This window comes from Panthera uncia, chromosome B4 (genome assembly GCF_023721935.1).
Source record: "Panthera uncia isolate 11264 chromosome B4, Puncia_PCG_1.0, whole genome shotgun sequence".
NCBI classification, from domain to species: domain Eukaryota; kingdom Metazoa; phylum Chordata; class Mammalia; order Carnivora; family Felidae; genus Panthera; species Panthera uncia.
Window position 1 is genome coordinate 31,088,670 of NC_064809.1, and position 16,441 is coordinate 31,105,110.

The 16,441-nt window shown below is 36.4% G+C and overlaps 1 protein-coding gene across 7 annotated transcripts in view; it reads right to left on the bottom strand.

Annotated features, from left to right (window-relative positions):
• Positions 1–16,441, bottom strand: part of CUL2 (cullin 2) — a 157,420-nt gene that overhangs the window by 76,120 nt on the left and 64,859 nt on the right. For 4 of the 7 annotated variants that reach the window (XM_049626973.1, XM_049626974.1, XM_049626971.1 and 1 more), the window contains one exon: positions 5,067–5,207. In XM_049626973.1, coding sequence (XP_049482930.1) covers positions 5,067–5,185 — 119 coding nt within the window. In that variant the 5' untranslated portion in view covers positions 5,186–5,207. Of the gene's footprint in view, positions 1–5,066; positions 5,208–7,504; positions 8,777–9,522; positions 11,516–16,441 lie in introns of those variants that run through there. The other 3 variants (XM_049626972.1, XM_049626975.1, XM_049626976.1) reach the window with 3 other exon arrangements.

Sequence of the window (16,441 nt, forward strand, 5' to 3'; positions counted from 1 at the left end):
GTCCTGCTGAGGGCCACTGCAGGTGACTCTCATGAGAGACAAGAAAAAGAGGGGCACCTGGCTAGCTCATTCGGTGGACCATGCAACTCTTGATCTTGGGGATTACTTAAAAATAAAATCTTTAAAAAAAAAATTAGGGGCGCCTGGGTGGCTCAGTCGGTTAAGCGTCCGACTTCAGCTCAGGTCACGATCTCGCGGTCCGTGAGTTCGAGCCCCGCGTCAGGCTCTGGGCTGATGGCTCAGAGTCTGGAGCCTGCTTCTGATTCTGTGTCTCCCTCTCTCTCTGCCCCTTCCCCATTCATGCTCTGTCTCTCTCTGTCTCAAAAATAAATAAAAAAACGTTAAAAAAAAATTAAAAAAAAATTAAATGGCAGAACACCTGGGTGGCTTAGTTGGTTATGCATCCTACTCTTGGTTTCGGTTCAGGTCATGATCTCACAGTTCATGGGTTCGAGCCCAGCTACTAGCATGGAGCCTGCTTGGGAATTTTCTCTCCCACTCTCTCTGCCCCTGTTCACTCTGTCTCTCTCTCAAAATAAACATAAAAAAAAAAATTAAAAAGAAAGAAGAAAAAGGGAAAAAAGTGAAGACAGAAAACCAAACCCTGGTGAAAAAAATAGTTACAGAGAGGGAGGGAGGCAAACCATAAGTGACTCTTAAATACAGAGAACAAACTGAGGGTTGATGGGGGGGCAGGGAGTGAGGGAGAGGGGAAAACAGGTGATGGGCACTGAGGAGGACACTTGCTGGGATGAGCACTGGGTGTTGCATGTAAGCGATGAATCATGGGAATCTACCCCCAAACCCAAAAGCATACTGTATACACTCTGTTAGCCAACTTGACAATAAATTATATTTTAAAAAAAGAAAAGAAAAAAAGAAAACCAAGCCCAAGGAAGAGAAGTACAATGGGTTCTCATTATGAAGATATAGCTTGCAGATTTGTAAAGATGTGCTTTTAAGTTATTTATATTACATATAATAGGAAACAAACTTTAAACAATGCTGGTTTAGTTTTTTTTTTAAAAAAAGGTAAAGATGATCTGAAAATTGAAAATGGTACAATGACCAAAACAGTAGCGGCAATAAAAGATAAAGATCTTCTTTATTGACATTTCTGAAGAGGAAGAAAAAACACACAACATGTAAAAGATGCAGTATCTATGAAATCATCTACTAGCAAGCATGGATATAAAATTATTGGTTAAATGGAAAAATTTTAAGTGTAACTACAGAATCACAATAACTGAATTATTGATTCACAATAACTGAATTAGTCTGATTTAATTTGGAATAGAGTGAAAATGTTACTGATGCTTCAAGCAGAGACAACTACAGATAAAACCTTTTCCAATCTGTACAATCTAAAAATGATGGGCTACTAAGTGCCAAGGTTAGTAAGAAATTCTCCTAAAATTTTTGTCAGGATCGTCAAGGATGGAGACGACCTACTTCAATATTTTTCAATGTAGTCAAACCTGGTCTGTGTTGGAAAACATGCCTGACAGAATATATATTAGAGGGGGCGCTTGATTGGCTCAGTCAGTTAAGCATCCAACTTCGGCTCAGGTCATGATCTCATGGTTCGTGAGTTTGAGCCCCACATCAGGCTCTGTGATGACAGCTCAGAGCCTAGAGCCTGCTCCAGATTCTGTGTCTCCCTCTCTCTCTGCCTTTCCCTGGTTGTGCGCTCTCTCTCTCAAAAATGAATATTAAAAAAATTTTTTAAAAAAGAGTATAAGGGGACTTGAGCATTTTACCTCCGCATTCTATCCTACAGTATCAGTAAAGCATCTTATCACATCAGTAAGCCACAACATTCTCAACTGTAAAATGGGGCTAGTAATGCATATTTCACAATATCACTGGTAACAAATTAACTGCATACATATACATGTTGAAAGAAAAAATTACGACACACAAAAAAAATGTACCACAGTATGATTCCATTTATATATATAAAGTTCCAAACACAGAAATAACCAATAATTGTTAGGGCTGTATATATAAGCAGTTATACTATTAACAAACAACAACAACAAGGAAACAACAGTTGCAAAACTCAGAATAGTAGTTACTTCCAAGGTAAAGGAGTGGAATCGTGAACTGAGACAGACCTGTAAGTAGGGGGGGAGAATTGGATTCTGGCAGTGTTCTAGTTCTTAACCTGTGCAGTTATTATGCGGGTGTTTGCTTTATAATTATCTGTTCAATCCCACGTGTACATCTTAGGAATTTTTTAACATATGTACCAGTTAACCCTTGAACAACATGCGAGTGAGGCCCGCCAAGCTCCTCAGAAAAAAAAAAACACGTATAAATTTTCATTTCCCCAAAACTAAGCTAATACCCTACTGTTGACTTTGCCTCAAGTGAAACATAAACAGTTGGTTAACACATATACTGTATTTTATATGTATTAGATACTGTATTCTTACATAAAGTAAGCTAAAGAAAAGACAATCTTATTAAAATTGCCAAGAAGAGAAAATACATTTACAATACTATACTGTATTTTTTTAAAAAAAGAAATTTATAAGTGGATACACAGAGTCCAAACTTGTGCTCTTCAAGGGTCAACTGCTTCAGATTCTGTGTCTCCCTCTCTCTGCCCCTCCCCCACTCATTTTCTCTCCCTCTCTCTCTCTCTCAAAAAAATAAACATTAAAAAAATTTTTTTTTTAAATCACGTACTATCACACATAGTGATACACAATTTGGGGGAGGCTTTCCATTTTCAAAAGATTAAAGTTTTATAGCCTCTAAAATTTATACCTAAGAAATCTGAGGGTCAGAAGTCACCTTATATTCTTAAGCAAAAATAATAGGGAAAAGGTGAGAATTTTACTTCAAAACAATTAGTAACACAGTCCTTTATTTTCCAAAATAAAATTTAAAGTAAGAAATTCCATTCTTAACTTTACCATTTCTGCAGCTTTCTGTAAAGGGAGGAGAAGAAAATTCACACACAGGTCAAGAATAACTGGATGAATCACACAATAAACATCTTAGAAATAATAATGACTGGACGGGCACTTTCCAGAGAAGTTGGGTATTTCTAAGACCAACTCCTTTCTCTGTTCATTATTTTAGTTGAAATAGCCCTAAAACTACCTATGTACTCATCTAATGAAATCTCATTAACACCCAAGTGGCCTTTAACACTTGTTCCTTTTTATTAAGATCCTACGCAAAAAAGAAAAAAAAAAGATTCCTACCCAAAACCAATCCATGATGTTCTACGAAAAAATTAATTCAATAATAAGTTCTTCAAAGGCAGAATCTATATCAATTATCCTCTAGATACACTGGCAAGCATAGGAATTAGATGCTGAAAATCTCATATTCAAGTCTGTGCTCATTCAGTTACTACCTGCATGAGTCTGGGCAAGTCCTTTAATCTCTGAATATCAATTTCCTCATCTGTTACATAAAGACAATAATTATATCCGCCCCACAATCTGACAGTCTTGTTTGAGGTACCAAGTAATATAAAAACATCTTTGCAAACTATGAAAGCTCCCAGGAACATTACCATCATTTTATTTATCTTAGTGCCTAGAACATAGGTAGCCTAACAAATGTTTCTTACTAACGACTACAACTGTAATGAAAGAAATGGTTTGCTACTGGTCTAAAAGAACTTCGCTGTTCTTGTATCAATATTCAGCTTAATATAAAAACTGAGTTAGGCATTGAGAACAAGTTGAATCACTGTTATAAAATCCAAGCTTTTCTAAAGAATGTATGCCTACATAGAGAGGGTAGCCACCCCTTAGACCCAGAAGACGGCTAGAGAGGGCAGCATAGAGTTTGAGAGAACTCTGAACCTCCACACACATTCTGGTTAATACCTTCACATTTCAATTTCCCTTTCTGGGGAAAGAATCTGGTTTTTACAGTATCCACCCAGTCGTCAAGGCCTCCTTCAGGGCCCTGGGTTACTGCCATGCCATTTGGACCCAGAGACAACCAGATCTCAACCCGATCCCTTTTCTTTACCCTGAGACATGACATGTGTGGGGTTTACTACGGTAAAAGACTGAAGCAGTTCAGGAGTCTGACAGTAAATATGTTCCAAAGTACATATGTTGCCCCCATGCTCACCCAGCCTTGGGCCCTGGAAGACACTGCGTACAGTTGGTGAGACTGCCATCCATAGCTTTGCCCCAGATACCCAGATGCCAAGGGTTCCTAGAGACCCCTTTAACTTTCCAAATACCAAAAAGCTGCAGTATTTTAATATTTTAGAGTTTTTTCTTGGTGCCAGAGTTTATACCCCAAGTGCTGGGGTAGAATAGTAATTTTATATATATTTGTAAGTAATATATATTATGTATATATTTTAAAAAAGAAAAAAGATAGCTGTCATGTAGGAATGCAGGACATCAGGGTTCAGATTGTTCTAGGGAAACCACAAATTTGTATTTTCATATAAAACTGCTAATTCATAAATGTAAACAAACCAATTAAGAAACATATTTCTAACTGTCAAGTCATTAAACTTGCCATTCACTACCTAGAACACTCTTCTCCCAGGTATGTGTATGACTTGCTCCCTCACTTTAGTCTAGTTCAAATATCACCATCCTCAGAGAGGCCTTCCAAGACTATCCCATCTAAAAGAGCTGCCATACTCTAATCACTCTCCATGGCCTTACCCTGCTTGATTTTTCTCCACAACATTTATTACTACCTGTTAGTAGAAGCACTGGCATTAGATTATTTTAATACCTGTTTATTGTCTGTTTCCCTTAGTAGAGTGAAGGGAAAGTGGTTTGTGTTTTACAACTGTGTTCCCAAAGTCTCAAGCATACCTGCCATATACATAAGTGCTCAATAAGTATTTGTTAAATGAAATGTTATCAGATTGCTGACTGCCTCATACAGGTGATGAACTTAGAAATGTAAACAATACATTTGAAAGTAATCACAAAAGCATAAACCTGTTCTCACTTTTCAACAAGTTTGTCAATTTTAGGACATTTATCAACGTTCACTGATACATTTATTGATACAATATCACTATCAATACAAGAACATTTATCAATGCCACTAAAGGATACGAGAAGCGATCGTTCCATGTTGCTCTTTCAACGTATTCCAACATGACAACAGCTTTGATTGTCGTTAAAAGTTTGTTCCATGTCTCATCAAAATCTACTACTCTTGGTTTCAAAGACATTGTGCAAGTTTAGTGTTGAAATCTGTTAATTAAAAACAATGGTAATGTTAGCATGAATTCTACAGACAAGTTAACTGTTTTCAAAGCATCGCATAATTCAAGAGCATGATAGACAAAAGAGAGGAGAACCTAGCACATAGTAAAAAGACAATAAACACTGGCTACTATCTTTTCATGACTACCCAGATGAGGAATTACATAGAATATTTACATTCATTACAAACTCTGGGAAATGGAAAGCTTTTACTACAAACTGTTTATGACCAAGAATGCTGTTCCAAAGATTTAGAAGCCTCACTTAATGTGTTGAAGAAAAAAAGGCTGGACTGTATTAGCCAAAATGCCAACTCCTCATGAGAAACTCATCATGAGAAATATGCAAGAGACACTTAATAAAAAGGTTTTGGCTCCAAATCCTCGTATGTGCTTCTTAAACTGGGGAACGAGGTAGTATGTGGGGGAATATGAGAAGACACAAGAAAGTAAAAGGGTTTATTTTCCCAGAGCACTAGTTTAGGCAAAAGATTAGGGGAGGAAATTTACATTTCTATCAAAACAAATGAATTGTAGAGTAGAACGCAAAATTTATATGAACTTAAAGATTTTTTAAAAAATGTATAGATTTCAAAGACTAGCAGGGCCGCAGCAGAGAGCTGAGGCTCCATCTTAGACTCTCGGAGTATCCAGTCCCATTCTCCTAATGAAAGCACAGCTCTAGCATGGAACCTCTGGTTCAGGTGACCCTGACCTGCCTAGCAGCAAGCTAAAAGATTCCTTTTGCCTAACAGACAAGCTATACTCTACAAGTTAGCTGGTTTCTATAACAGAAGGATCCTAAGGTTAGCTGGCTCAAGTGCTTGATTCCAAACACTTCTCAATATCATATCAGAAAAACAATTAAAAGAGACCTCTTTTAAAGTTAAATTTAATTGCTGAAGGGAATACTTTTCTGACATGTGTTTTAACACACTCCCCAAAGTTTTCCATTATGACTGGAACTGTGAACACCAAGCTAGTCTGTAGGCAAGGGCCAACTAAGGAGGAAACCCTTTCTCTTATCTCCTACTGTGGGAGTAGGAAATCAATGGGGAGGAGGGAAAGAAGCATAAAGAAAAGGAAGAGAAGACAAGGGGAGGAAAGTAGGTACACAACCGGAGATAGCCCTAAGCCCTTCTTACACTTCTGTTCTGAGAAGAATCCAAGGAGTCCAAGAGACTTCGAGGAAGAGAAAGAAAAGGAATCAGAAAGAAACCAAACAAAATTCAAGAGGATATGTCACACTGAATCAACATACCAAAGACTAACCACTGGGCTTTATTTAAACTTCTGGTACTAACCAGAATGGATAAGCAGTAATCTGTGACAGTGAGAGGGAGGGAGGCAGGGAGAGAGGGAGGGAGGGAGGGAGGGAGGGAGTGTGTGTGTGTGTGTGTGTGTGTGTGTGTGTGTGTGTGTGTGTACACGCACGCGCGCTCGCGAGCATGTGCTGGGAAGGGGTAGGGGAGAAATGGGAGGGCGGGGAGAACCTAAATCTCTAGCTTTACATCTGGGAATTAACCTTAACTCCTTGCCACTCTTATTTACCACATCCTATCCGACTGTGTTCCTGAATATTTCTTAAATCCATCCATTCCTGTGTAACCCTATAAATGCTCTGGGATCAGAGCCTTACCAACTCTAGTTTGTATTAAAATTTCATTCACCAAATAAATAATAACTTAATATTTATATGGTACTTACTATGAGCCAAGCACTACTCCAAGTGCTTTACATAAACTCATTCAATTCTCCGAATCATCTGATTAGGTAGGTCCAACTCTTTCCTCCATTTTCCAGATAAGAAAAGTGAGTCAGGGTGATTAAGGCTAAGAAACCCACTTAAGGTCACAGCACTACTTAATGGTGGCATCAGGAGGATTCAGACCTGTGTTGGATCCCATGCTCTTAACTGCTATATGCAACTATACTGCCTAACTAGCATCTTTGGTGAATACTTAAATACTTGCCAGGTACCATTCTAGCCTCTGAGTATATACAGTGGTCAATAAATAAAATTCATGACCTTCAGGGCACCTGGATGGCTCAGTTGAGTTGGGCGTCTGACTTAGGCTCAGGTCATGATTTCATGGTCTGTGCTGACAGCTCAGATGTGGAGCCTGCTTCAGATTCTGTGTCTCCCTCTCTCTCTGCCCCATCCCCACTTGCGCACGCACATGCGCATGTGCTCTCTCTCACAAAAATAAACATAAAAAAAAAATTTAAATTCATGACCTTCAAGGTCAGAATCTCAGAACTGACACTCAAAGACAAATTACCTACCTAAACCAAAAAGTTGATGTCACTCTTGTACTTACAGCCGCTTGATATTTCCCACTATAGATAGCACTAAGTTTAAGCTCATTGACAACATGATTCTATGATTTGACCTTAGACTAAAGCCTCTCTCCAGGTTCCTCTTCTCATAGGACTCCCTTCCTTAACATCACAATCCGGTAATTTCTCTCTGCTTAGAGGTCACTGAACACAACAGGCTGATTCATATAACCAGCCTTTACATTTTGTTTTCTATACCTAAAATTCTTTTTCTTCTTCCCTCCTACCCATTCACCTAACTCCTACTGACACTATATAGCCTTGGTTCAGTATATCTGCCTTTAAAAAACTTTCTTGGGCCCATTTAAACTAGGTTAGGTGCCCTATCTTACGTATTACATGAGAATTCTATGCTTATTTCTATTAGAGCATTAACCAACCTGAACTGTAATTATCTGAGTATTTCCTGAGGGTAGGGCCTATTTTGCAACTATATATCAAAAAGTTGTCAGTGTTCCCTTCATAACAGTTTTCTTCCCTTATAAAAATGGGATATACTATCCACTGCTTGTAAATTATTTTAATGGTTGCATAGATTGCCTTTTAGCTTCATTCAAGTTTTGATTCAAATGAATCATAGTGCCATTGACTTCTCTTCTGAGGCCAACAGATTTATGGTAAAGTGGGATCATGTGCAGTGATAATCCATACTTAGAGGTCAAGGTGAAAAAAACACCAGCCTAGTGAAACATACTAGAAATTCATGAACCAATAGCTGAAAGTATGCTAAAACTGTCTACTAAATTCTCTGCTTGTACAATAGAAAGTTCACATAACTAAAAAAAATCTAAGTTCTTTTATCTAAATTGCTTACATGATAATTTATTCATTAAGAACTTATGTAAGAATACTATAGAGCAAATAAAGAAACAGGGCCACAATCACTGCACTATTCTCCTACATCTTCCAAGCTGTCTGGTAACTCATAAAAACAAGTAAGAGTCTTCTTCATCCCTGTGCTCTACTAGGGACCACACCAAGGTCCTATGCCTGACAGCCTGCCAGGACCATTTCCATCCCCACTCAGATTATGTCCCACTGAGTATCCACAAAGTTCAAGTGTCACATTACCACTTTAGCTTTCTTCTGAGTTCCACTCATGCAATGTTAGGATTTGCAACACTTAGGCAGTACATAGGTACCATGCCTAAGGCCCAGGAGTATTATGAGCCCTAAAAACAAATCACAGGCTCCAAATAAAAAAACAAAAAAAAAACAAAAAAAATTCATGTGTCATTTTATTTCCAAATAACATCATCACTATTAATTATAGTATCTGTAAACTTTTCATTGCATTTGAAAACAACTTATAGACTAGATTTTCTCAGAGAACCACTTCTTAATATGTATTATCAATAGTAAATTTGGGGCGCCTGGGTGGCTCAGTCGGTTAAGCGGCCAACTTCAGCTCAGGTCATGATCTCGCGATCCGTGAGTTCGAGACCCACGTCAGGCTCTGTGCTGACAGCTCAGAGCCTGGAGCCTGTTTCAGATTCTGTGTCTCCCTCTCTCTGACCCTTCCCCATTCATGCTCTGTCTCTCTCTGTCTCAAAAATAAATAAACGTTAAAAAAAAATTAAAAAAAAATAGTAAATTAAATAATTACAAAAATTATTTACATAATTATAGTTATATGATCCAGAAATTCGACTCCTACATATATACCCAAAAGAAAACATGGCCACACAAAAACTTGTACACATATGTTCACAGCAACATTATTCATAAAGGCAGAAATTCATAATTATTCATAACTCAAATATCTATCAACACTTAAATGGATAAAATACATTATATATATAAAATGGATCATTCTTCCTCAATACAAGAAAAAGAAGTATTGATAGATGTTACAAAATGGATTAACCTCAAAACCATTATACTAAGAGAATGAAGTTCGTCATAAAGGCAGTCTTCAGAATGCCTTCTATGCTATGTACATTATATATTCAAGCATTACTAACCTTCAACCTGCAAGTCAGCAAATCCAGACTGTAGGAAACTACTGGATAATCAGATTTCTTCAATAAACTATGCACACAGATAAGAGAGAAGAGAAAAAGAGAGAGGGAGAGATATACGGAGGGGGAATTTAACTAAGACTAAAAAGCACATTAATCAATCACAGTATGAATGACTTTGTTTGGGTGCAGATTTGAGGTCTTTTACATTAAATTATGATACCCCTGGAAACTTAGACAATGATGGGATATCTGATGACCTTAAAAAATTATTTTTTATAGTTTTTATAATGATAATTTGTTTTAATGAAAGTCCTTATCCATTAGGGTCATATTCCAAAATATGTATGAATGTAATGAAATTCTGAGATATGCTTCAAAATTAATAGCTTGCTTATGAATTAATAATTGTTGAGAATGAGTGACAAGTACCTGAGGGTTTATTTTACTATTTTTTTGGTATATATTTGCAATTTTCCAAAGGAAAAAGGTAAAAATCCTCCTCCTCAACAGCATTAATAGTTTCATAAACATGGGGTAGGGGAGCACATAAAAGAAATAAGAATACTTAAAAAAGAAAAAAGATATTAATCTAAGTGGTCCAACATGCAATCAGTATGTATCTAAGAAAATCAGAATGAGAGGCAATCATCAGAGAAAAAAATATCCTAGAATGAAGAACATGAGTTTTCCATCTAAAAAAGATCAACACAATACCCAGAATATTTAGTTTTAAAAATAAACAAGAGGCACCTCTCTTTGACATATTAAAAGACTGGGGATGAAGAAAAGATTCCAAAAGTTTTCAGAAAAGAAGAACAGGTTACAACAAACCCTGAGTTGGAAAGTCTTTAGATTTATTGATAGCAACGCTGGAAGCTGGAAAGTAATATAAAGCAATGTTTTCAAAATTCTCAGGGAAAATAAACTAACCACCTAGGATTCTCTGTCAAGAGTGATATCAATTTACTTCCCATCCAGTCTCTTTTTGTAGGAAAATAAAAAATATATTCTATCAGGAGGAAATGAAACAAACAAACAAACAAAAAAGACTTGGGATCCCAGAAAGAGAGGGATCTAACAAAGGAGAAAGGAACAGGAATTTTTCAGAATAGCACCTATGCAGATTTTAAAAACAATCTGCCCAGGGGCACCTAGGTGACTCAGTTGGTTAAGCCTCCCACTTTGGCTCAGGTCATGGTTCATGAATTTGAGCCCCATGTCAGGCTCTGTGCTGACAGCTCAGAGCCTGGAGCCTGCTTTGGATTCTGTGTCTCCCTCTCTCTTTCCCTCTCTCTCAAAAATAAATGAACATTAAAAAAAATTTTTTTAATAAAAAAATAAAAACAATCTGTCCAGATAGACACAGAAGAATAAAGGGCTCCAGGAGTGTTATCCTCAAGAAAAGGAGAAGCAGGAACTAATAGACTATCTCAGGTGTCAAACAAACTTTTCTTGTAAAAAAAGTAGAAAGTAAATATTGTAGACTTTGAGAGCCATTAAGTCTCTGTTACAACTACTCAATCTGCCACTGCAGCACAAAAGCAGCCACAGAAAACAAGTAAATGAATGAGCATGTTTGTACGCCAATAAAACTTTACTTATGAAAAACAGGGAGAGGGAAAGATTTGGCTGCTGGGCCATATTTAGCCTGGACCCTTCCCTCCACACCCTCACTCTCATTGGGTGCTATGTTTGGACACAGAAAGAAGCTGGCAGCTCTGGTGGAGAATTTGGGGGCAATTTAGGTGCATTACATTAAAACGTAAACAAAGGATTAAGTAAAGACTTCCTAGTTAGGACACAAAAAGCCTGAATCATATCAACGATATAGTGTTGTAGGACACAATATCAGTGTATAAAAATCTGTTGCATTGGGGCACCTGGTGGCTCAGTCAGTTGAGCAGTCAACTCTTGATTTCAGCTCGAGTCTTGATACCAGGGTCGTGAGATTGAGCCCCGCACTGTGCTCTGCACTGAGCGTGGAGCCTGATTAAGATTCTCTCTCTCCCTCTGTCCCTCTCTTCCCAGCTCATGTGCCCTCTTTAAAATTTAAAAAAAAAAAAAAAAAAAAGTTTTATTTCTATACACTAATAACTATCAGAAATAGAAATGAAGAAAACAATCCCATTTACAATTGCACCAAAAAAAAAAAAATACTTCGGAGTAAATTTAATCAGAGGTGGAAGACCTGTACACTAAAAACCATAAGACACTGAAGGAAAAACTAAAGAAAACAAATGAAAAGATACTCCATGCTAAAGACACTCCATGTTAAAATGTCCATACTATCTAATGCAATCTACCAAGTCGATGCAATCCCTATCAAAATTCCAATGGCATTTTTTCCCCACAGAAATAGAAAAAACAATGCTAAGATTATTATGGAACAAAACAATAACACAAACTCACATATACAGAGAACAGACTGGTGGCTGCCAAACATGGGGAGTGAAGGGTGAGCAAAATGGGTGAAGGTGGTCAAAAGGTATAAACTTCCAGTATTAAAATAAACAAGTCCTGGGGATATGATGTACAACATGAAGACCACAGTTAATAATACCATGTTACATATCTGAAAGTTGTTAAGAGAGTAAATCTTAAAAGTTTTCACCACAAGAAAAAAATGTTTTATAACTATGTATGATAACTGATGTTAACTAGACATACTGTGGTGATCATCTGGCAACATATACAAATACTGAACCATTATGCTGTAAACCTGAAACTAATGTTATATGGCAATTATACCTCAACAGAAAAAAAAAATGAATGAAAAGAAAACGAAAAGCTGCAGCCTGGGAGAAAATATTTTAAGACATACCTGGCATAGGACAGATACACACACACATACACACACACACACACACACATGCACGACTAGTATCCAGAACTCTCAAAGAAGTCTATGTAAAGAACTCTCAAACTCAATTAATAAGAACACATACAATCTAATTAACAAATAGCGAAAAGACCCAAAGAGTTCAGAAATACTGATGGCAAATGAGAACATAAAAGAAATTCAACATCATTAGTCATTAGAAAACTGCATATTAAAACCTCAACAAGATACCACTATACACCTATTGGAATGGGTCAAAAAACCTGACAGAATCAAATGCTGATGAGGATGTGGAGCAACAGAAACTCTCATTTGTGCAAGTGGAAATTTAACATGAAATAACCACTAGGCAGCTTCTCTTAAACATGTATCTTTTCATTTGACCTAGTAATCCCATTCCTATTAGAAATAAAGGTAGACATCTATAAAAAAACCTAAACACAAATTTTTAGAGCACTTTAATTCATAACTGCCCCAAACTGGAAACAACCCAAATGCCCATCAACTGGTGAAAGAAAAAACAAAATGTGGTACATCCACACTGTGGTATACTATTCAGCAAAAAATGGAACAAATTACTGATATATGGATGAGAACAGATGATGGATTCTCAAAAGCATTAGCTAAGCCAAAGAAGAGATTCATTAGACTACCTATTGTAGGATTCACTTTACATGACATTCTGGGAAAGGCAAAAATAGAGAGACATACATCAGATCACTGATGTCAAAGACTCAGTAAAGACTACAAAAGAGCAATAGGAAACTTTTGGGGTGATATTAACTATGATGGTAGTTACATGACCATACAAAATTATCAAAATTCAAAGAATTTTTTAGGGTAAATTTTTCTAGGTGTAAATTACACTTCCGTAAACTTGACCCCTCAAACTCAAGATGTCCATTCTTCTGCAATATTCCACATCTCAGTAAATGACATCCTCATTCACTGAATTGATCAAGCCAGAAATTTTATTAGTCATTCTTGATTTCTCTCTTACTGTTCTTTACAAATCAATCCAATCAATAAGTTATTCCAACTCTATCTTCTAACCACTCTTGAATTCATCTGCTTCTTCCCATTCCCACTGATAACACCTTAATCCAAATCACCACCTCTTACCTGGCTACTGCCATAGATTCCTAAGTGACCTGCCTATATCTTTTTCTGATGCCTTGGTACATGCCACATATCATGGCCAATGTAAGCTTTCTAAAATGCAAATCTTATCATTTCATACCCTCTGCTTAAAATTCTTCAAAGACTCTAACTTAAAGTCTTTAGTATGTATCAAATATTTTACTGTTTAACAAAAAATAAAATTCTGTGCTGTCTTAATTTGATACTCTAACATCCTTCCCAGAAAATTTGGTAAATATTTTACTAATATTCTGAAAACAAAAATTTTTTAATCAGTTACCAGTTCTAAGAGAATAGCTAGGCAACCTAAGATAAAGAGAATAAAGAAATAATCAGGAAAATCACATAGATAGGCTATCTAGATTTCTGACAGAACTGTTCTAAAATCTCAAATTTTAAGTTTTTCTCCTTACTACACATACTTCACTCCTCAGAACACTAAAAGGTGACCTGTCACTAGCCTTTCCTTTCTCCTGAGAATCTTAACTTTCCAGTAAGTTTTAGGTTTCTGAGGCTGAAAGAGAGCTCCAAAAGAACATGTTACTGCCCAAACTATGATGTGGTAACACAGCCTGACAAAATTCCTATCCCTAAAAATGTTTTAAAAACAAATTTACTGGGGCGCCTGGGTGGCTCAGTAGGTTAAGCATCCGACTTCAGCTCAGATCATGATCTCACGGTCTGTGAGTTCGAGCCCCACGTCAGGCTCTGTGCTGACAGCTCAGAGCCTGGAGCCTGTTTCAGATTCTGTGTCTCCCTCTCTCTCTGCCCCTCCCCTGTCCACACTCTGTCTCTCTCTGTCTCAAAAATAAATAAACATTAAAAAAAAAATTAAAAAATAAAATAAAATAAAAATAAAAACAAATTTACTAATAATAACAGAAATTTAAAAAAAGATATAACTGCCAAGATCAGATGGATTTTAATTTAAATCAATATTGTTCTTCACTTAGACATTTTTCATATAAAGATCTAATTTGGATAATTACATTTCAGCAGGTAAAGCAGTTAACAGAATCTCAAAACACTGAATTTTAAGTATAGAACTGAGGTTGGTACATAACTGGATATTTTATTTGAAGTATAAACTATTTTAGTAAAATGTATAACCATGTTTAACATCTTGATGAAGGTGACTGTAGCTTAACTACTGATAAATGCTTTAGTGTGCCACATTTCAGCTGACTTCCAAAAGTAGGATTCATCAATAATGTAAATAGCTAAACACTTAATATTGTGGTTCTCTTTTTAGTAAAAAACAAAACTACCAAATGACTTTTTATTTCAGTATTGAAATACAGGCAAAAATTTGACTATTCCAAAAATTACCAATAAGATATAATACTGGGGCCTAAATTAATTTCAGGTAAGTCAATATACCATATAATTTTTTTTCGGTAAGCTTTATGCTCAGTGTAGAACCCAATGTGGGGCTTGAACTCACAACGTATCAAGACATGAGTCCAGATCAAGAGTCAGATTCTTAACCAACTGAGGCACCCAGACGTTCCCATAATTTGTTTTTAAGTTTTTAATGTTTATTTTTGAGAGAGAGACAGAGAGAGACAGAGCAAGAATGGGGGAGGGGCAGAAAGATGGAGACACAGAACCCAAAGCAGGTTACAGGCTCTGAACTCTCAGCACAGAGCCCGATGAGGGGCTCGAACCCACTAACAGTGAGATCATGACCTGAGCTGAAGTCAAAAGCTTAACAGACTGAGACACCCTCGCGTCCCCATAATTAGTTTTTTAAATGACATTTAGCGGGCTTACAGCAGGTTATATTTGAATTAATGTAATTAGAATATAACTAATTATAATTAATATAAATTGAAAGAAAATACTTTAAAGCCTAATACAGAGCATTATTAACTTTGGAATATTTTCCATTTCCATAAGAAATGCTACCTCTACTACACACTGACTAAAAACACTACTGTTGTTTCATTTAAAAATAAGCTCCAGGATTCATCTAAACAATTTCTTCTTGCTCTATTCAAATGAGAGCCATTAGATAGAGCGAAGAGATATCTTTATTGTTTGGAGATATGCCGTACAATGCTTTTTGTTGCAATAAGATTTGATCCACAGAGCTCTAAGTACTCTACAACGGTCATTTCTGTATGTTCAAAAAAAAAAAAAAGGAGGAGGAAGTGGGGGAAAAATAATAAAGAGAAATACAGTAGTCTCTCATCAATCTTGGTTGGCAAAATGTAGATTGCAGGAAGAAAACCCGTAAGTCTCAAATAAAAAAAAAAAAAGGAGGAGGACAGTGGGGAGAAAGGGATTATGCTATAATAAATAAGTTATAGAAGGCAAGTGCTTCTAAACTAAATCCACCTGACCAGAATTAAAGACCCTTCTTTCCTCAATGAACTTGAAATTCTCCTGCAAGTCAGAATAGACTGTACTTTTTTTCAAGTTTTCGCATCGCTCTTATCAGCATGAAGTTTAATGTCCTTTTTACTTGCTTTCTCACTTTTTTCTTTTCTTAATAATTTAGGCAAGGACTTTAAGACATCAACCAGCCTTAAAAGAAAAAACAAAAACATTCTCATATACCTATTTCAAATGAGTTACAGAATGTGAATCTAACTCCCTCATGGGTAGGCAAGCTCAAACTGGCATGCATACTAGACAAAGCCATTACCTTTTCACAATAATTGCCTTTTCACAAATAATTGCAACATCCAGAGCACAATTTTTCCTAGGCCTGATCTCCTACCCAAACATTGAAAAGGATTACCCTAATCACCCTGTCTTTACACTACCCAAAGACTTGCAGTATTTGTTATCCTATTCTTTTGAAAGATAAATCATATATATTTTAAAATATTGGACTTAAATTTTTTTTCACAAATACAAGGATTAATAGTAATTTGCTTTAGCCAAGTTTTTTGTTTGTTATGGGTTACATGACTTTTATGGAGGAGGGGAATC